The sequence below is a fragment of the Hordeum vulgare genome, chromosome 5H (genome assembly GCF_904849725.1).
Source record: "Hordeum vulgare subsp. vulgare chromosome 5H, MorexV3_pseudomolecules_assembly, whole genome shotgun sequence".
Classification (NCBI taxonomy): domain Eukaryota; kingdom Viridiplantae; phylum Streptophyta; class Magnoliopsida; order Poales; family Poaceae; genus Hordeum; species Hordeum vulgare.
Window position 1 is genome coordinate 497,203,944 of NC_058522.1, and position 21,989 is coordinate 497,225,932.

At 49.0% G+C, this 21,989-nt stretch overlaps 1 protein-coding gene across 1 annotated transcript; it reads left to right on the forward strand.

The window, feature by feature from the left end:
- The first annotated feature begins 18,129 nt into the window (after window positions 1–18,129).
- On the forward strand, window positions 18,130–21,720 carry LOC123396847 (probable polyamine transporter At3g13620). Its single transcript, XM_045091646.1, has 2 exons — window positions 18,130–19,082; window positions 20,817–21,720. Exons 1-2 carry the CDS (start codon window positions 18,158–18,160, stop codon window positions 21,386–21,388), a joined length of 1,497 nt encoding a protein of 498 aa, XP_044947581.1. The 5' UTR covers window positions 18,130–18,157; the 3' UTR covers window positions 21,389–21,720.
- The last annotated feature ends 269 nt before the right edge of the window (window positions 21,721–21,989 follow it).

Genomic DNA, 21,989 nt, shown 5'->3' on the forward strand with positions numbered 1-21,989 from the left:
TTAAAACCCCTATCTAAAAGGGCGCGTCTTCTTCTTTTAATAAAAGTCCTTTTATTAAATGTAGGGGCAACCCTTAGGTTTTATTTTAACTCTCCGTTTGTTTTATTTTAAAACCCTCCCATTTTATTTTCTCTTTTAAAAGGCTTTATTTATTCTTTAAATAAATAGTTTTATTTTAATTCTTTAAAAAGGGTTTTGAATTGTTTTTAAATTCTTTAAAAAGGGTTTTATTTTAATTCTTAAAAGGGTTTCATTTTATTTGTTTAAAAATGCCCAAGCTATTTTAGAGTTGGGGTATTTTTTTTTCAAAGGAGTGAAACATTTTTTTTATTTTGTTAAAAGCCTTTCCTTATTTTAAAATTTCTGTTTAAAAAAAAGGGTTAAAAAAACAAAATAGAGAGAGGAGGACCCCAGGCCAAGGCCCAGCCGGCCAAGGCCCAAGGCCTCCCCTCCCGTGCCCTAGCCGTCGAGCCCCCGTCCCGCAGCGTTTCCCCTCGCCTCCTGTCTCCTCCCGTGCACGTCGTCCTCCCCAACTCTCCTCCCGATCCTCTCCTCATCCCGCGCCGCCATGGCCTCGAGCAGCCCCGTCGTCGGCCTCCGCCTCCTCCTCCCGCGAGCCCCTGCCCGCGTGCTCTGCCCCGCGCCCCGCCGTGGTCGCCGAGACCGGCTCGCCCCGTGCCCCGTCGTCTCCCCGCGCCCCTGCTGCCGCTGTCGCCGCGCCTCTGGCTGCGCCATGCCCGCCGCCGCGCGCCCTCCTCCCGAGTCGCGCCTCCCCGTCGCCATGGCCGCCTCCTTCCCCTCGAGCCGCCCCGTGCTCCTCCCTTGAGCTCGCCGTTTCACCGCCTTGGCCGTCCCCTGCGCCCGCGCCGGTCGACGCGCCCTGCCGGCCCCGCTCGCCATGGCCTCTCTGGCCGCCGCGCCCGCGTCCCGCTGTTGCCTCCCCGAGTCTCTGCGCCGCCGCCGCCAAGTTCCCGAGCTCGCCGCCATGGCGTTCGCCCCTGGCCTCCCGAGCCGTTCCCCGCCGTCTGCTCTGTCCCGAGGCGCCGCGCTGCTGTTCCTCGCCGTCCCCGTGCGCGCCTGCCAGATGTGCCGATGCTGCTGCCTGGTGTGCTGCGTCGCTGCCTGCTACCGTGTGCAGTTGCTGGTGCCAGTTGTTGTTGCTGCATTTTATTTGCCTGCATGAGTTGTTGTTGTTGTTGCTGGCGTGCTGGCTAGCCGATGCGTGCCGTTGTCCTGCTGCTTGTGCTGCCGCAGCTAGCTAGCTTAACTGCTGCTAGGTGTGCCTTCCGCCGCTAGGTAGTTGTTGTGCGTGCGTTTGCTGTTGCTTGTGCATGATGCTGTAGCTTGCTCGGCTGCTGCTAGCTTGTGCCGGTGCTGCCCGTTGCTGGTTGCTGTTGACTGTACCGTTGCTGTGCCGTGCTATGCCGCGCTATTGCTTTCCCGCTGCAAGTTGCTTGCTGGCCTGAAGTTTGCCGTGGCCGTAGCGGCTATGGTTGCTGTTGCTTTTGCTATTAGATGCTAGGCTTGGTTGCCGTGCTTCTTGCCATTGTCTGCCGGCGCCGATGCATTTGCTGTGGTGCCGCATGCGTCGCCGCGTGCGCCGTTCCCCTCCCCGTGGAACCGACAAGTTCGCCGCGAGTACCACGACGCCCCGACGACCCCGGACATCTACGGATTCGTGAACGACTACCGACGCCGAAGACCGTCTGCCGACGCCGAGAGTACGACTACCGTCGACGAGACCGTGTACCACTACTTCAACTACCGGTGCGTGTATGACTACTTCGATGCTATCGATTATGTCTCGTTGCCTACCACATGTTAATTATCAGCCTCTCAACAATGCCATGATTACCCTCAACCTGTTCAACCTAGCAAACCACTGATTGGCTATGTTACTGCTTGCTTGACCCTGTTGATAGCGTTGCTAGTTGCAGGTGCAGATGCTTCCATGTGATAACATGGGTTCCTTGTCATATCACCCTATTTAATGCTATTTAATTTAATGCACCTATATACTTGGTAAAAGGTGGAAGGCTCGGCCTTTCTAGCCTGGTGTTTTGTTCCACCTTTGCCCCCTTAGTTTTCGGCTACCGGTGTTATGTTCCATAAATGAGCGCTCCTAACACGATCGGGGTTGTTATGGGGACCCCCTTGATAATTCGTTTTAGATTAAAGCTGGTCCGTCAAGGCCCAACTTTGGTACTACATTTGCCTAATAACTAATGAACTGCATAGGGAGTAATTAACCCGAGGAAATTTAATCAACCCCCGGGCCAGTGCTCCTCATGAGTGTTGGTCCAAATTGGCATACTACGGGGCCACCGCGGGGCAACCCGAGGTTTGGTATCTCCTAGTGTGACCCATCCGTCGCGTCGTGAGAACGAGGTACGCGACTCCTATCGGGATCGTCGACACGTCGGGCGGCCTTGCTGGATTAGTTTTACCTTTGACGGAATATCTTGTGCATTGGGATTCCGGTGATGCTTTGGGTAATCTCAGAGTTGAGGTTTTCCACTAGGGAATCCGACGAGATCGCGAGCTTCGTGATTGAGGATTTCTATGCGGCTTGTGGTAATTTGTGATGGACTAGTTGGAGCATCCCTGCAGGGTTAAATCTTTTCGGAAAGTCGTGCCCGCGGTTATGTGGCAACATGGAAACTTTGTTTAACACTGGTTCTAGATAACTTGAAGTTAATTTAATTAAAACTTGCCAATTGTGTGCGTAACCGTGACTGTCTCTTTCGTGAGTTCTTTCTCCGATCGAGGACACGGTGGGGTTATGTCTGACGTAGGTAGGTGTTCAGGATCATTCATTTGATCATCAGTAGACACGTCCGTGATGCGTAGATCTTCCCCCTCTTATTCTTGTACTCGTAAGTTAGCCACCAAATATATGCTTAGACGCTGCTGCAACCTCACCACTTAACCATGTCTCACACATTAAGCTTTGCTAGTCTTGATACCTTTGGAAATGAGATTGCTAAGTCCCCTGTGGCTCACAGTTTACTACAACACCAGTTGCAGGTACAGGTAAAGGTTACGTGACGCGAGCGCGTTGATTGATCATTTGGAGTTGCTTCTTCTTCTTCTTCTTCTTCTTCTTCTTCTTCTTCTTATTCTTCTTCTTCTTCTTCTTCTTCTTCTTCGATCTAGGATGGGTTCCAGGCCGGCAGCCTGGGATAGCAAGGATGGACGTCGTTCTTCTTTTGTCGTTTGTTTTCGTCCGTAGTCGGACCCTGCTCTTACTCTTGATGGTTATGTAATGTACTGATGTGACTCTGATGTAGCTTGTGGCGAGTGTAAGCCAACTCTGAATATATATCTCTTCTTTTCAGTACATGTACTTGTAACGATATCCATTCTTGCGACACGACGAGATGCGCTTCTATCCCTGATGAGGCCTTCATGCCAAATTGAGGATAGGGTCACATTCTGGGCGTGACAGCGACGCACTAAAATTATTTGAGTCTAGTTATATATCGGAGAGTAGGATTCTTTTTTCTCCTTTTCTATGCTCTGGTGAGGAATCTTGACGTAATATTTTAATTCTACTCCTCTTCTCACTCAAATTTTTTTTAGGACCACGCGGATATTCTTGGGATCTATATGATGCCGATGTGATGAAGTTCTGTCTTGGTGCCTCCTGTCTGACTTGATCTTCTTCCGGGGAGTTGAGCTCCAGGGGATTCTTGAGCACATCGTTATCATTCAGATTTCTTAGTATCTCAGAACGAAGGATGTTCGTAATTGCTTCAATACTAGTAGTGGCGAGATAACCCCGATGTCCCTAGTACTGGTGCAGATTGTTCGGGAGTACTGCCATACTTTGTATCGTTGTGATCACGAGGGTCTGTTGTAGATGAAGGTCCGAGATTCTAGTCGTGTGTTGACGGATGTGATACAAGTGACGGGTTAGTATAGGAGTTGTGTGATATTACTCCTTGTATCCGTGTACCAGATTGCATGACCAGATATTTCGGGAATTCATAGGTGGGAATTCAAGTAGTTGCTTATAGGACAATCTTCCAACAAATGCATGGTGTTAGGTTGGGGTTCGACATCTAGTGGATTCGTTTGTTCACGGTCGACTTACAGCAGTACATGTTGTGTCTTAAAGAGTCCTTGTAGCTTGCTACGACTCGGGGACGCTTCGTATGTCAGGTGCACTGCCTTGCACTTGATGGCTACTGTAAATCGTGCCCGTGCGATCCTGTCCACGAGAATATCGAACGGAAATCTTTCTCATGAGTTTGTTCTGGCTTGTTTCGTAAGCCTCATCCCTTTGTTTTGCTAATTATGGTAATTCGTGTTGCTTCGATGTCAAGTGGTGATTTCAGATCTTTCCTAAGAGGTGTTCTCATATTTTATGTGAGAATGCAAATCCTTTTGCTTAATCAGTTGTCTTGTCATTTCTTGTCAACCGGAGTCGTCATGTAAATTCTTTTCCAACCGGTGTGCTTCTCCTCTAGTGAATTCTATCCTCTGTAATTTTTGCAAGATCATTCCCTCGTTTTATTCCGGAGTTCATCTCATCTAGCCCAAGTTGTCTTTGTTTTTCCCCACCCTCCCGCCCTTTTTCTTCAGTGGTCGGATTTCATCGAACTGCATTTCATTTCAGTGATGCTTCCGCTATCTCTTCTTTCTTTCGTAACCGGTGATTCGTAGTGAAGATTCTCAGGAGATTCGTATTCATCTTTATTCATTCTTGTCATCCTTACCGGTGAATTTAATTCAATTGTCCGTGTTCATCATATCCTTTTCATCATTGTAATTCTTTTTCATGTTGGAGATTCTTTCAGCCTATTTTGGTTATTCATTCCTCTCTTTTCATCCGGAGTGTTGAAGATATCTCGGAAGTTGCGTGTTTTCTATTCTTTAAGTATTTCGGGGTTCTCAACCTCATGAAGTTGTCATTTGTACCGGTGCATTGAATCTGTCTTTCAATCTTTTCTAACGGTGGTTTCTTTGAGTGGGCCCATAACCCACATGTTCTTTCCCAGGATCTTTCCTGGCTCTTTTAATTCCTTCCCGGAGATCTCTAATTCTTTCAACTATGACATAAGTATGAATTTCATCAGTCTTATCCCTTCTTCAAGTTCTATTTGAATTAATTCTCTTATTTGGCTCAACCTTGCATCCTTCTTTATTCCGGAGTGTCTCATTAATTCTTGGTGTTGCTCTCGTCTTCATTCTCAGCTTGCCATTCGAAGGAGTGTTTTTCTCGAATCTTGGTTCATTCTCTTGGATATTCATCATTTCAGCCTTGTGGTATAATATGGAATTGTTTCCAATCATGAGTGATTAATTTCTTGCTATCCGGTGCATTTCTGAGTTGTTTTCATTCTCATTCCTCCAAAGGCCATCATTTCAGAAGATTCTTCGTTCGCAGCTTTCAGCTGTCATCCTCAAATCTTCTCCATTGTTGTCCCTTCGTTCGTCTCTCGGTTATTCCGGTGCCTTGTTCTAGTTTTTCTCTCAGGTGGCTCATGATCTCTTCGTTCTCTTGTATCTCCATTCATTCATGGTTGCCTCATTATTTCAATTCTCACTGGTGTTTCTTGCAACAATTCTTCTAGTTTGTGCTCATTTTTCTCTTCAATCTTTTCAGAAGTATAAGTTGTATGCTAGATCCGTTGCTTGTCATCAATTTAATTTGATGAAGGATGATCATAACATAATTATTATTATTGTCCTTATTTCTTCCAAGAGATTTCAATCTTTCTTCCGGAGTGGCCCATGATATCAATTCTTTTCTCAAGTGCCTATATTTCTTTTCCGGAGTTCCAAGTTCTTTTAAGTATCTCTTTGTGAGGCTTCTTCTAAATCCTGGCAAGGTCATAATCTTATTCTTTTCTACCTTCATATCTTTGCATCATCCTTTTGTCCGGAGGCTCGTCATGGTGGTTCTTCAAGGACGTGATTCATTCTCAAGTGTTCTTCAATATTCCTGTTGGAGTACCTCAGGTATTCTTTCTCTTGCATTTCCGATGCGTTGTTCTCCGTTATCCTTTGAGATGGTATTATAGCATTCTTGTTAGTGTAGGAGCCTCGAAGAGTTTTCCTTTCAAGAATGAGATAATTAAATCCATCAATTCTTTGATCATGAGATATTTGCAACCCATGATTTCTTCATCGAGCTATCTTGGTTTGGATTTCACCTAAAGCTTTTCTATGGATTGTTGCTATCATGGTGCTTGTCATTAATCCAAGTTCTCGATATATCCTCTTGGTGTAAGAAGTTTTGATTTCTTGTTACTCCCAATCTATCCTTGTTTCTTTTAGTGGTTGTTTGTCACCTCATATTTGTTGAGATGATTTTCATAAGCCCACTACTATCTTGTTCTTTCGTTGTTGGTTTTCCAACTACTCTGTCAATTCTCTGTGTGGAGGCTCTTCAACTCTATTGTGATGATAGATGTCATTATTTTCTTCTTTCTCTTCTTCCGCTTGAGCTAGTTCCTATTCTATTGTTTCGGAGGCCTTGTGATGTTGCTTTTTGGGTCAATCTTGTTGTTCTACCAAGATCATGGTGTTCCCTTGCTCTATTTAGTTGTTTGTTATGAATATTGTCTAATTCTCCTACCTTTTCGAATTTTTTGTCCCATTTTCCTACCGAAGTGCTGCCGAAATTTTCCGTGAATTCTTGCTTCTTTCTCATATCATTCCTCATCTCTTTGCTACCTTCAAGGATCGTTGGTTTCACTCGTTTGTCAAAGAAGCGACTAAATTTTTACCTCTTGTTCTTTCTCATCCTCTTCCCCCTTTCATTCTTGGATCTCGGGGCGAGATCTTCTTGTAGTGTGGGAGAGTTGTGACAGCCCGAGACCGACGCCCAGAAGATTCTACCTTCTTTTCCGCTTTTGTCGTGTGTTTAGTTTTATTCGTTGCATCGTCATGTAGTTGCATCATCTCATCATGCATGGCATCATGTCATCGGTGTTTTGTCGGTGTTGCTTGTTGCTCTGTGTTGTTAGGCGTTAGTGCTTCGTGAGTGACGTTGTTTTGTTGGAGTGATGCGAGAGGAAGCGTGAGAGCCACCGCTAAACCCCGTTGCAACGCCGACCTAAACCTTCTCCCCTTCTCTCCTCTCTCATTTTGTTTTTGTGGTTTTGCCAAAGTCTTCGTTTAAAACCCCTATTTAAAAGGGTGCGTCTTCTTCTTCTCAATAAAAGTCCTTTTATTAAATGTAGGGGCAACCCTTAGGTTTTATTTTAAGTCTCCGTTTGTTTTATTTTAAAACCCTCCCATTTTATTTTCTCTTTTAAAAGGCTTTATTTATTCTTTAAATAAAGAGTTTTATTTTAATTCTTTAAAAAGGGTTTTGAATTGTTTTTAAATTCTTTAAAAAGGGTTTTATTTTAATTCTTAAAAGGGTTTCATTTTATTTGTTTAAAAATGCCCAAGCTATTTTAGAGTTGGGGTATTTTTTTTTCAAAGGAGTGAAACATTTTTTTTATTTTGTTAAAAGCCTTTCCTTATTTTAAAATTTCTGTTAAAAAAAGGTTTAAAAAAACAAAATAGAGAGAGGAGGACCCGAGGCCAAGGCCCAGCCGGCCAAGGCCCAAGGCCTCCCCTCCCGTGCCCTAGCCGCCGAGCCCCCGTCCCACAGCGTTTCCCCTCGCCTCCTGTCTCCTCCCGTGCACGTCGTCCTCCCCAACTCTCCTCCCGATCCTCTCCTCATCCCGCGCCGCCATGGCCTCGAGCAGCCCCGTCGCCGGCCTCCGCCTCCTCCTCCCGCGAGCCCCTGCCCGCGTGCTCTGCCCCGCGCCCCGCCGTGGTCGCCGAGACCGGCTCGCCCCCGTGCCCCGTCGTCTCCCCGCGCCCCTGCTGCCGCCGTCGCCGCGCCTCTGGCCGCGCCATGCCCGCCGCCGCGCGCCCTCCTCCCGAGCCGCGCCTCCTCGTCGCCATGGCCCCTCGAGCCGCCCCGTGCTCCTCCCTCGAGCTCGCCGTTTCGCCGCCTTGGCCGTCCCCTGCGCCCGCGCCAGTCGGCGTGCCCTGCCGGCCCCGCTCGGCATGGCCTCTCTGGTCACCGCGCCCGCGTCCCGCTGTCGCCTCCCCGAGTCTCTACGCCGCCGCCGCCAAGTTCCCGAGCTCGCCGCCATGGCGTTCGCCCCTGGCCTCCCGAGCCGTTCCCCGCCGGCTGCTCTGTCCCGAGGCGCCGCGCTGCTGTTCCTCGCCGTCCCCGTGCGCGCCTGCCAGATGTGCCGATGCTGCTGCCTGGTGTGCTGCGCCGCTGCCTGCTGCCGTGTGCAGTTGCTGGTGCCAGTTGCTGTTGCTGCATTTTATTTGCCTGCCTGAGCTGTTGCTGTTGTAGCCGGCGTGCTGGCTAGCCGATGCGTGCCGTTGTCCTGCTGCTTGTGCTGCCGCAGCTAGCTAGCTTAGCTGCTGCTAGGTGTGCCTTCTGCCGCTAGGTAGTTGCTGTGCGTGCGTTTGCTGTTGCTTGTGCATGCTGCTGTAGCTTGCTCTGCTGCTGCTAGCTTGTGCCGGTGCTGCCCGTTGCTGGTTGCTGTTGACTGTACTGTTGCTGTGCCGTGCTGTGCCGCGCTATTTCTTTCCCGCTGCAAGTTGCTTGCTGGCCTGAAGTTTGCCGTGGCCGTAGCTGCTATGCTTGCTGTTGCTTTTGCTATTAGATGCTAGGCTTGGTTGCCGTGCTTCTTGCCGTTGTCTGCCGGCGCCGATGCATTTGCTGTGGTGCCGCATGCGTCGCCGCGTGCGCCGTTCCCCTCCCCGTGGAACCGACAAGTTCGCCGCGAGTACCACGACGCCCCAACGACCCCGGACATCTACGGATTAGTGAACGACTACCGACGCCGAAGACCGTCTACCGACGCCGAGAGTATGACTACCGTCGACGAGACCGTGTACCACTACTTCAACTACCGGCGCGTGTACGACTACTTCTACGACGACCACGACGTCCGCTTCGACCGATCCGCTCCGATATGCACGCGTCGAAGGTATACCGAGGGGACATGTCATGTACCGTATGCATGTGATGTATGAGTTGTTTGAGTTGAATGCATGTATGCACCGTATGTATGCACCATTGTTTGCCCGTGCACATTGTCTTCCTTTTCGTCGTGCCCTCGACACATGGGAACCCGGTAATCGGGATCACCCCACCTTTATTTAACGTACCCGCACGCGCTCCCTATTCGCTGTCACCGATACCCCGTTGAGTTATCGGGATAGGAACGTTGCCGTGGCATCGTTTCCGATTTGCCGCCATAGTTTCCGTTTCACTCGCCATGGCGACACCTGTTTATTTCTCGCCTTGCCGTGATGTTTGAACTCGCATGCATAATGCATTCATGGCATAACATATTGTGTTGCATGTCTTTTGTGCCGTAGATCCGATCTATGTTTCGCGTGTTACCCGACTAGGATGTCGTGTAGGACCATCGCTTCACCCTTGCCATGTGAACAACAATTTAATATTGGCGTGTAAATAATCGGGAGTGAGTTAAATAATTAACCGTGGAGTTTCGTCGATATGCAACCCGTTGCATATCGAGCTTCACTTAATGTGTAGTGTTTGCGTGAGGAGAATTGCCATGCCATCCCTTGCATCATTGAACTGATCATGCATCATATTAGGGTAGGCATCATGTCTTGCTCTTGTTGTGGTGAATACTTGTGTTGATGTTTGTTTCCGGTTTCCTCCGTCTCGATAGATTTCCGCAAGCGTGTCGGAATGTGAGGACCCGTTCGACTACGTTGGTTCGCCGACTTCTCCGAGTTGTTCTTCTTCCAAACGGGATCTCAGGCAAGATGATCATTTCCCCAGATACCATTACTATCATTGCCATGCTAGTTATTTCGATGCTATCGATTATGTCTCGTTGCCTACCACATGTTAATTATCAGCCTCTCAACAATGCCATGATTATCCTCAACCTGTTCAACCTAGCAAACCACTGATTGGCTATGTTACTGCTTGCTTAACCCTGTTGATAGTGTTGCTAGTTGCAGGTGCAGATGCTTCCATGTGATAACATGGGTTCCTTGTCATATCACCCTATTTAATGCTATTTAATTTAATGCACCTATATACTTGGTAAAAGGTGGAAGGCTCGGCCTTTCTAGCCTGGTGTTTTGTTCCACCTTTGCCCCCTTAGTTTTCGGCTACCGGTGTTATGTTCCATAAATGAGTGCTCCTAACACGATCGGGGTTGTTATGGGGACCCCCTTGATAATTCGTTTTAGATTAAAGCTGGTCCGGCAAGGCCCAACTTTGGTACTACATTTGCCTAATAACTAATGAACTGCATAGGTAGTAATTAACCCGAGGAAATTTAATCAACCCCCGGGCCAGTGCTCCTCATGAGTGTTGGTCCAAATTGGCAGACTACGGGGCCACCGCGGGGCAACCCGAGGTTTGGTATCTCCTAGTGTGACCCATCCGTCGTGTCATGAGAACGAGGTACGCGACTCCTATCGGGATCGTCGACACGTCGGGCGGCCTTGCTGGATTAGTTTTACCTTTGACGAAATATCTTGTGCATCGGGATTCCGGTGATGCTTTGGGTAATCTCAGAGTTGAGGTTTTCCACTAGGGAATCCGACGAGATCGCGAGCTTCGTGATTGAGGATTTCTATGCGGCTTGTGGTAATTTGTGATGGACTAGTTGGAGCACCCCTGCAGGGTTAAATCTTTTCGGAAAGTCGTGCCCGCGGTTATGTGGCAACATGGAAACTTTGTTTAACACTGGTTCTAGATAACTTGAAGTTAATTTAATTAAAACTTGCCAATTGTGTGCGTAACCGTGACTGTCTCTTTCGTGAGTTCTTTCTCCGATCGAGGACACGGTGGGGTTATGTCTGACGTAGGTAGGTGTTCAGGATCATTCATTTGATCATCAGTAGACACGTCCGTGATGCGTAGATCTTCCCCCTCTTATTCTTGTACTCGTAAGTTAGCCACCAAATATATGCTTAGACGCTGCTGCAACCTCACCACTTAACCATGTCTCACCCATTAAGCTTTGCTAGTCTTGATACCTTTGGAAATGAGATTGCTGAGTCCCGTGTGGCTCACAGTTTACTACAACACCAGTTGCAGGTACAGGTAAAGGTTACGTGACGCGAGCGCGTTGATTGATCATTTGGAGTTGCTTCTTCTTCTTCTTATTCTTCTTCTTCGATCTAGGATGGGTTCCAGGCCGGCAGCCTGGGATAGCAAGGATGGACGTCGTTCTTCTTTTGTCGTTTGTTTTCGTCCGTAGTCGGACCCTGCTCTTACTCTTGATGATTATGTAATGTACTGATGTGACTCTGATGTAGCTTGCGGCGAGTGTAAGCCAACTCTGAATATATATCTCTTCTTTTCAGTACATGTACTTGTAACGATATCCATTCTTGCGACTCGACGAGATGCGCTTGTATCCCTGACGAGGCCTTCGTGCCAAATTGAGGATAGGATCGCATCCTGGGCGTGACAGCGACGCACTAAAATTATTTTACAACACCGAAATGTTCTTTTTAGCGCGCGGCAAGGCGCCCGCTCCAGCAGGAGCTGCAAAATAGGGCGTGAAGATTTCATTTTAGCACGTGTTGCAAAATGCAGCGCGTGCGAGCAGCCAGACGCTTGTCTCGCGGCGCGCGCGAACAGCCAGACGCTATGATATTTGAAACTTAAAAAAATATGCATTCAAGCAACATGTCATAGTTCAAAATCATCCAACCAAAATTATGACAAATAAAAATTCATACATAAACAAATGGCATATGAATAGTCATGCTCATCTTCTTCCTCCTCTTCTTCGTCCTCTTCTTCGCACAAGAATGAAGATGATTCTTCGTCCTCGTTGTGAGCCATGTGTCCATCCACGTGACCATCTTCAACGGCATCATGCGAAGCTATGTGCGGCACACCGAAAGTCATAAGTGCACCCATGTTACCCGGAGGAGCTCCCATGCCCCCCATGTTAGCTCTGAAGCCACCAATGTCTTACTTAGTTGCTCCCATGCCTCCCAAGCCTCCCATGATAGCTCTGAAGCCATCCATGCCTCCCGTATATGCTCCCATGCCTCTCATGTCGTCCATGGTAGCTCTGAAGCAACCCATGCCTCCCATACTTGTTGCTAATCCTCCCATGGTAGCTCCCATGGCCATGGATCTTTTTCGGACCAAGATTTCATCACAGGGAAGATTGATGAACTCCTTTTACCTATCATCGAAGGTATATGTGTCCATCAAGAACAAGTGTTCCTCACATTCCAATAATCTTAGCTCGCTCCTCCATGGCCAATTTCTTCTCCTTCAATGCCACCTTTCTCTCCTCGGATGCCACCCTCCTCTCCTGGGCCACCAACCTCCTCTCCTGGACCACCGCATCTTGGCTCCTTGCCATCCTCCTCACCTCAGTTGCTTCCTTTCTTGCCTTCACTAGAGCATGCATAGCATTCTTGAGCTCATCATCTCCTCTCTTCTTCTTCTTTTCTTTTGATTCTTTCTTACTTCCATTTGGTATTTTAGGTTTGGAGTAGGCAACCGAGTTTGGTGTAGGTCTCCTCTTGCCATCATCAGTTGATGCATCCTCCTCCTCATCATCATCCAAATCAATAGTTGACTTACTTTTCTTGCTCTCCTCTTGGTCATCACGTGCCTTCCATTTTTCTACATCCTTCAACACTTTGTAGCAATGGGCCAACACAAAAGCTCTCCCTTTCTTGATCTTGCCTTTCTTGTTCATCTTATCTTCTCCTTGAGATAGATTTTGTGCAATAGTTAGCTACAAACAAAAGAACAAATTAGCACTTGAAACACCAAAGAAGCATGAACACGGAACATAAAGAAATGTGACTTACCATATCTTTATCATTAGTGCCACTTGGGTTTATCGTGATAACCAACTTCATTGCCGCCGCCCACCTTTGACGATATTTGTTGATTGTCGGCCACCGGGAGCGAAGAGATCTATTGTTGCGCTCAATGCCACTCTTATTGTGTGTAGAAAAGTGCTCCTTCATCCAGTCTCAATATGTATCTCTACTTTGGTCCCCTCCAACGGTTGCATCCATAGACACAACCAACCATGCATGGCATAGCAAGATATCTTCGCCAGTAGTGTAGTTACCCGCTCTTCCTTTCGGTGCCTCGACGATTCCCTCACCATCTTCATCCACACCATACTCATGATCATCTCCATGCACTTCATTGGTTTGAGACCAATGAAAATTGTTGGAACCAACACCCATAGTAGACATATATGCGTTATTATTATCGAAACTACAAAGCATTTGGAAGAAAACTAAGCTATCCATATGTATCCATTTATGTAAAAAAGGGACAAAATCATACCTTCTGGGCATTTCATCAAACACCATGTCCGCGGCGAGCGCTCGCTCAACAAATTGCGAGCTCTCTAGCGCTTCTACACTAGGCGGAGCTGCGGCCGGATGCCCTGCAAGTTTCTTCTTTGGGTTCCTAGTAGCGCCATTTGTTGCCTTTTTCTTTCGGGATGTCGTCTTCACGGTCGCCGCCGCCGCATTCGGTCGCTTGGAGACGGGGGGCCATGGCTTCATGTCGGGCGGCAGTGCAATGCCAACTAGCACGGTCGTCTGCGACGCCATGAACACGCCACGCGCGAGGCCAATGCTTGGACGTGGGGAGCCTGCGGCGTTGCTTGAAGGAGGGGCACCGGCGGTGACGGCGACATGAGCGGAGGGTTCCCTGGTGTATGAAGGGGTTGGGGTGATGTCGCCGGCGCGTTCCATTGGGCGATTTCTCCGACGATGGTGCGGGGCGAAACGGGGCGACCGGAGAGGCAGTTGGTCTCACACGCGCATTCGGTTTATTGTTCAACGCGCGAGACCGAAATAATCAATACAGGATGCCGTTTGGTTCCGCGCGCAATCAACTATACAACGCGCTCGACTTTAATGTGTGTGCTGGAGCGTCCGATTCACATCCGGGCACGTACCGCGCATAGCTGGAGTTGCTCTAAACGAGTAGTTAAGAGCATCTCCAACAGCAGCACAAAAATATCGCGTGCAATAAATTTTTTAGCGCGTCAGTGTAACACTTTTAAAGCGCGAGGATCGGAGTATCTCCAAGAGACGCGCGCTGGTGGGACGCCCAATCTAGCCAAATCCAGCGACCCCACCGGCAGCAGCACAGAGTTTGCTGCGCGCGCAAGCCGGCGCACCAAATATGCTACGCGCGATAGCGCTTTTTAGCGCGCGACCAATTTTTTTTAACACGCGCACTGTTTTACAACGTCTGTTGGAGCTGTCCGGCGCCCAAAAAATGAATCTTCTGGCACGCGGAGCACTTTTTGGCGCGTGTTGAAGATGCTCTAAAAGATGTTTTCTTACGGCGCGTGGTTGGAGTTGCTTTAGAGCATCTCCAACAGCCGCGCAAAAAGGCGCGTGCGCGGTAAACCGACATTTTAGCGCGCACGGGACAGTTTGGCGCGCTCCAGCGACGGCGGAAAAACCGCGCTCGCGGGAACCGCTTGCGCGTGCGCGCGAAAAGGCGGCAGCTCGCGCGCTATTTTTGCCGCGCTGCTTCCCGCGCCCCTATAAAACGCAGCGCTCCACCGATCCCTCGTGCGCCGCCACCGCTCTCTCTTCTTCTACCTCGCGCGCCGCCACCGCCCCAGCGCCACCGCTCCCTCGCGCGCCGCCACTATGCCGCCGCGCCGCCGTTCTGCGTCGGGCTACCGCGGCGTCCGCCAGCGCCCCAACGGCGGGTTCTATGCCGAGATACGCTCCGGCGATCTCCGACTCAGCCTCGGCACGTACGACACGGCGCACGAGGCCGCCCGCGCCGCCAAATGAACTTCGAGGACGTCCACACGCTCCAGCAGGCGCTGGACGTCGCCCCCCGCCTCGTCTAAACTCCGCACAAGACCGTGCGGAGCACACTGCGCGGCAGCGCCGCCTCCTCGTCGCCCAGGAGAACGAGCGGGTCATGGTGCCTACGAGCAGGATTATTGGGTAAGGCGCCGCGAGGAGGACATGCGCCGGAGCCGCGAGGAGCGGTTGGACAGGCGTCGGCGGAAGGCATTGGCGAGTGCGCAGGCCGACATCGTCGCAGCAGGCGGGAGGTCCTTCTTCACTGAAGAAGATGACCGTTGGTTGGACATCTGGCTGTCAACCTCTAACGACACCAACGACGATGATGATGGTGCAGATGATTGGAGCGACTAGGATTAAAATTTTTATGTTTTCGAACTATCTATCTACTTGCACCGAACTATCTATCTATATTTTCGAACTATCTATCTAGTTGCAATCTATGTAAAATAACTTTGTATCCTTTTTTATTTTATGCAATCTATTTATTTTACCCATTTTGCAATCTATCCTAGTTGAAAATGTTGTGCGCGCGCTCCATTTTTGCGCGCTGCTGGAGCGGCGCGCGCGCGCTGCACTTTAACGCGGTTGCTGGAGCCAGCGCTACGCGACGCGCCAAACCAGGCGATGTACGCGCGGCAAACAGGTTTTTTAGGCGCGGCGTGCGTCGCGCGGGTGTTGGAGATGCTCTAAGAGCATCTCTAGTAGAACCCTCAAACCCTTAAAAATAACCGCTTTTTTACAGTTTTCATCAGAAAAACGGCGTAGACTAGAACCCTTAAACCCTTAAACCCGTAAAAAAATTTAGAGGTCGAACCCTCAAACCCCTTCCGAGCCTGTAGAAGTGAGGGTTGGGGGGGAAAACTGCCCCCAACCCGCACTCATTTTCCCTCCTCGCGCGGGAGGCAGTTGGTTCCCCCGCGCGAGAGGAAATAGCTCGGCCGCATCTTGCCCCACCGCCGGCCTGCGCTCCGGCCGCCGCCCCGCCACCCCTCTGCCCCCCCGGCCGTCGACCCGCCGCCCCTCCGCGCCCCGCGCCCCCGCCGTGGCCTCGTCGACCCGCCGCCCCGCGCTCCGGCAGCCGCCCCTCCGCCCCTCCACGACTCCACGCCCCGGCCACCGCCCCACCGCGCCCCGCCCGCCGCCCCTCCGCGCCCGCCGCCGTCCGCATCTCGCCTCGCCGTTGCCCCTTCGCCCCGGCCGCCGCCCCTCCGCTCCGGCCGACGCCCCGCCGTCCCCACGCTCCGGCCGCCGTCCTACCGCCCCTCCGCGCCCCGGCCGCCGCCCACCGCGCCTCGGCCGCCGCCCCTCCGCTCACCGGTGAGATATTTTTTTTTTACTTTTTTAGTTTTAAATTTTTGCTTCATTGGCACTAATTGTAGCCACTTCGTATGTAGATGGACTCGTTGTCGGATTCGTCGGATTGGTCGTCATCTGACGATTCAGACATTGACGAGTTGTTGCAAGACGACGACGTCGAGATGATGAGCCTCCTCGTCGACATGCAAGCGTTTGAAGACCGCGTGAAGCTTTTGGATCAGAGGAGAGGGTCGAAGATGGGGCGACTCACCATCTACCGGAACCGCGCTCTCGGACACGAGCATTTGATGCGAGACTACTTCGCGGAGGTACCTACATACCCTCCTCGTCTCTTTCGCAGAAGGTACCGGATGAGACGTAGTTTGTTTGTGAAGATTGTCACCGATTGTGAGGCCGCCTCGTATTATTTTACACGTCGTAGATCCGCCGCCGGTATCATGGGGTTTAGTGCATATCAAAAGATATCGGCGGCAATGCGGGTACTCGCTTATGGCATACCCGCGGATTATACCAACGAGTATCTTCGCATTGGGGAAGATACAACCACGGAGTCCGTCCGTAGGTTTGCCAAGTTGGTCATCCGGTTGTATGGTGAGCAGTATCTTCGGGCACCAAACGAGGAAGATACAAAGAGATTAATGGAAATGAATGAAAAAAGGGGATGGCCGGGGATGCTTGTCATGATTGCATGCATTGGAGGTGGAAAAATTACCCAAAGGCATGGCAGGGAATGTATTGCGGTAAAAGCCGTGATGCTACCATTGTTCTTAATGCCGTAGCATCGGAGGACACATGGATTTGGCATGCATTTTTTGGGTTGCCGGGAACACTCAATGATATCAATGTCCTCAATAGATCTCCCTTGTTCAAAAGATTAATTTCTGGGGATGCTCCAGCTTGCAACTACAAAATCATGAACAATGAGTACTCAATGGGATATTATCTCACCAATGGCATCTATCCCGAATGGGCAACTCTTGTGAAGTCCATCAAGGAGAAAAATGGGGTGCCCTTAACAAGAAAACAGACTCATTTCACCAAGGCACAAGAGGCAGCCCGCAAAGATATTGAGAGAGCTTTCGGTGTTTTGCAAGCAAGGTTTGCCATAGTTCGGGGTCCAGCAAGGTTTTGGGACAAAAAAACCTTGATGAACATCATGAAATGTTGTGTGATTCTACACAACATGATCCTAGAGGATGAGAGAGGGTTAAACCTCCCTTGTTTCTATGACAATGTTGGTACCCGTGTGCAACCGGAAAGAAACCCTTCTCGCATACAAGCTTTTCTTGAAGCACATCGTTAGATTGAGGATGGAACCACTCATGGTCGGCTCCGGGATGATCTAGTAGAGCACCACTGGCATTTGGATGGGCGGCGCATTGGCCCATGATGTATCTTTGTTTTACTTTTCTATGTTCTATTTGATTCAAACAATTGTTGTTATTTGCTCAAACATTGTTGTAATGATTTGAATGATTATTGTTTTATTCGGTGTTGTAATAATAACTAGAATGATTATTGTTTTATGTCAAATGTGATTGAATTTGTGATATGTCATATGATGAAATGTGATGAAATGTGTCATATATGAATGACAGTTTTAATGTTTGGGGTTGGGGCAAAGACTAGAACCCTCAAACCCAACCCTTATTAAGGGTTGGGTTTGAGGATTCTAGTCTTTGACCCTGTTTTTCAACCCTTAAAAGTGTCAAAAATGTGTAATTCTAAACCTTTAAAACTGATTTTTATTTTAAGGGTTTGAGGGTTTTACTAGAGATGCTCTAAACGAGTAGCCAGCGGAAGCAACCGAACAAATGAAAAGAGCTGGATCCAACAAAAGCTAGCATATCTTATCCCGGCGTCAGCTCGTGTGATGCTCGTTGGGAGCTACTGCACAACTTGACCGATATGACCGCATACCATGCATTAATTTATGTCTCCCATTCACCTCAAGTTATATATATGGCGCAACGGCCACACGAATGATCGACACGCAAACCTGTTCCTCCGTACTCTGGCGAGTAAGCTCAGCATGAACCAAGAAATCCTAACTGACACACAGAGTGAGGAACAGGGACAACATCCACAGCCGCATGGGGCCTTCACGCAAGAGCACGCACCACATGGCCAACAGCTGCAGCTGCAGCAAGGCGGTGGCCGGACCCCGACGTCGTCCGGCCACCTGCAGCCCAAGATCACCCTGATTCCGCTCGTCTTCCTCATCTACTTCGAGGTGGCAGGCGGTCCGTACGGCTCCGAGAAGGCGGTCCGCGCGGCGGGGCCGCTGTTCACGCTGCTCGGCTTCCTCATCTTCCCCTTCGCGTGGGGCGTCCCGGAGTCGCTCGTCACCGCCGAGCTCGCCGCCGCGTTCCCGGGAAACGGCGGCTTCGTCCGGTGGGCCGACCATGCCTTCGGCCCGCTCGCGGGCTCCCTCCTCGGCACGTGGAAGTACCTCAGCATCGTCATCAACATCGCCGCCTACCCGGCCCTCGTCGCCGACTACCTCGGCGGCGTGGCCCCCGCGGTCGCGGAGCCCGGCAGGACGCGCACGGGCACGGTGATCGGTATGACGCTGTTCCTCTCCGTCGTGAACTACGCTGGCCTGAGCATTGTCGGCTGGGGCGCGGTGGCGCTGGGCGTAGTGTCGCTGGCCCCGTTCGTGCTGATGACGGCGATGGCGGTGCCCAAGGTGCGGCCGCGTCGGTGGGCGTCGCAGGTGGAGGGGAGGAAGGACTGGAGGCTCTTCTTCAACACGCTGTTCTGGAACCTCAACTACTGGGACAGCGCGAGCACCATGGCCGGTGAGGTGGAGCGGCCGGAGCGGACGTTCCCCCGGGCGCTGGCGGTGGCGGTTGTTCTGATTGCTGTCAGTTACCTGCTGCCGCTTATGGCCGCCACCGGCGCCACAGACGCACCGCCGGAAACCTGGGTGAATGGCTACTTGGCCGATGCTGCAGGTACGTACAAACGCCGCTTAGTATCAGAATTATTACAGTTTGTTCTTGTCGCTGTGAGGCAAAAGTTTTTCGTCATTTCGTTTGTTCTCATTCTCCTTTGCTTCCTTTGTTTCTGTTATCATGTGTAGCAGTTATCATCTACCCTATGAACTGGAAGCAAAAAAGTTAAGATTTGTGTGTATCAGTTAACGTCAGTTACTGCCGCCGCTCATATTCCTTTGTATCTGTAGGTTTTTTTTCCCGGTGCCTCTGAATCTGTAGCTAGTTTACAAACATTTTTTTGGTTGATAAACAAGGGTAAACGTCCCATTTTCTCAAACATGTTTTTCTTCTTTGAAATCATTAATCAGGGAAACTCTACTTTTATGATCTGCCTCTAGCTTAACTTTAGTGGTTATACTATTTTATATTAAACGGGTTTATGAAAAAAGAACAAAGTATATGTTCGGTATCTCGGATTTGTGCAGATGGTTTTGCCAAAAGAAAAATTTCTCTTTGCTTACTTCAAAAAGATGTGAATGTTGAAAAAGTTTCATCGATGTGCACATAATACAACATGTACACTTGCATAGCAAAATCACATATTCCGCATACCTGAATAACTTATATTCCCTTCGTTCGAAAATACTTGTCACATCAATGAGTATATCTAATGCATTTAGTTCTAAATACGTACATTTTTATTCATTTTGGAACAAGTAATTTCGGACAGAATGAATGTATCTAGATACATCCATTCTTAGCCATTTTCGCGACAAGTAATACCGGACGGAGGGAGTATTCACTAATCAAATTCTAGGTTTGTCATTTTAAGCGTACATGTTAAATCACTATAAACACTATTTAATTATTATTTTAAATCATGACGAACCAATGTGTGAATTTTACATGTAATTGCACTTTGGAGATTGTGTCTCAAAATTGGCCCAGATTATCTCATACATAAGTCAACCCTAAAAGGTGTGACTTTAATTTAGTGAAAAGTGCACCATGTCCATTTTTACCTAGTTGTGATATTTTAGAGAAGTGCAAGTTACACTTTTTATTAATGTAAAGTTGCACTGTTAAACTGACCGTCATGGCCCTATTATGTTTAGGTCGTACTATAAGCCAATAGCGAGTAACAAACGGGAAGTCACGTTCTGCTCCCGATGAGCTTGGGATAAATAGTAAATTCAGAAATAATTGAAAAACATTTTTAAATTTCTGATTTTTTTGGTGCAACCATTAACAAAAGTTGTTAGTGCTTGTAAAATTTCATTAAAAATAAACATTCATAGAAGTCATGGAAAAAGAAACAAAATCAGTACTCTAAAATGTTATCGAAAATAACACTTTTAGAGCATCAATTTTGTTATTTTTCCTACGAATTCTACAAATGTTATTTTTTTACAAAATTTTATGAAAACTGAGAACTTTTGTCAATCTTTGCATAAAAAATTTAGATTTTTTAATATTTTTTGATAATACTGTTTATCTAACTTCATTTGAGCTCGGGTTTAAAAACATCACGCAACAAACTCTTTCCTTGTCCATGACAAGGACTTAGACATATCAACATCTCATACGTCTTGGCACTATCAAACCAATATTTTAACACCTTCTCAGGACATAAAACTGCAGAGATGTGCTATAACCGAGCTCGGCTGAATCCAACTAGTGCAAGTTGCAATAGGACATGTTATCCTACTTTGATTCTTCAAGAAAAAAAAGTAAATTTTCCTTGACTGGCAGGAATCATCGGGGGCCCATGGCTCAAGTATTGGACGGGGGCCGGTGCGGTGATCTCCTCCATCGGCATGTTCGAGGCCCAGATGAGCAGTGGCTCGTTCCAGCTCCTCGGGATGGCGGAACTCGGCCTGCTCCCGGCCGTCTTTGCCCGCCGCGCCGCCTACACGGGGACCCCATGGGTCGCCATCGCCGCGTCGACCGCCGTCACCATCGCCGTCTCCTTCCTCGGCTTCGACGACGTCGTCGCCACCGCCAACTTCTTATACAGCCTGGGCACGCTGCTCGAGTTCGCCTCCTTCGTCTGGCTCCGTGCCAAGCACCCGGCGCTGAAGCGCCCCTACCGCGTGCCGCTACCGCTGCCGGCGCTCGTGGCCATGTGCGCCGTGCCGTCGGCTTTCCTGGCCTATGTGTGTGCGGTGGCTGGGTGGAGGGTGTTCGCCGTCGCGGCGGGGCTGACGGCGCTCGGTGTCGGCTGGCATGGCATCATGAGGGTGTGCAGGGCTAGGAAGTTGCTCAGGTTCAACAACGTAGTTGCTGCTGTCCATCAAGAGGATGCCGAAGACGACACGGTCTGAACTTCGGAGTTGGCTAGAGTCGTAGTGAGAGACTATCAATTAGTAGTTCAGACTTCAGAAGTGGCATGTCTCTCTCATGTGATTGCGTGACCTGGATTTGGAGCTAACGCCACAATTCCAAGTGTCGAAGAACCTAAGCAGCGATGCATGGTGGTGCGTTTGCCTGTATGTTTGGCCGTGTAACACATATGATTTGCTAGTCCAACAAAATCACAACCGTCAGACACCAATAAACCTACCTTCAGTTCAACTATTACTCATACTAGTTGAATGCACGTACGTTGTTACGGGATTGTATAACAATATCGTTCTAGTTCTATTACTGTGTTTCATTTCTTCCTCTGTTTGTTTTATTTTTGTTGTCTTGTTGACCCGCATCTTATTTTACATACCCCACTAATAAGACAAAAGTCATCCTTCTTTCTTTTTTTATTTAAGTGCATACTAAGCTTATCTATTTACAAACATGGATTGAAGTTTCCTACCGCGCATTGAACTAATATCTCTCCCCGTTAAATTTTGAAAACTCATTCACAAACTCATATGTCTTTTTCCCTCCACGCACTAGTGAAAAACGGTCCTTTGGCCTGGACCCTTTAGT

Coding starts and splice junctions, on each gene's coding strand:
- LOC123396847 (XM_045091646.1), top strand. CDS start 18,158: ATGAACCAAGAAATCCTAACTGACACACAGAGTGAGGAACAGGGACAA. Junction 19,083..20,816: donor CTACTTGGCCGATGCTGCAG/GTACGTACAAAC, acceptor CTTGACTGGCAG/GAATCATCGGGGGCCCATGG.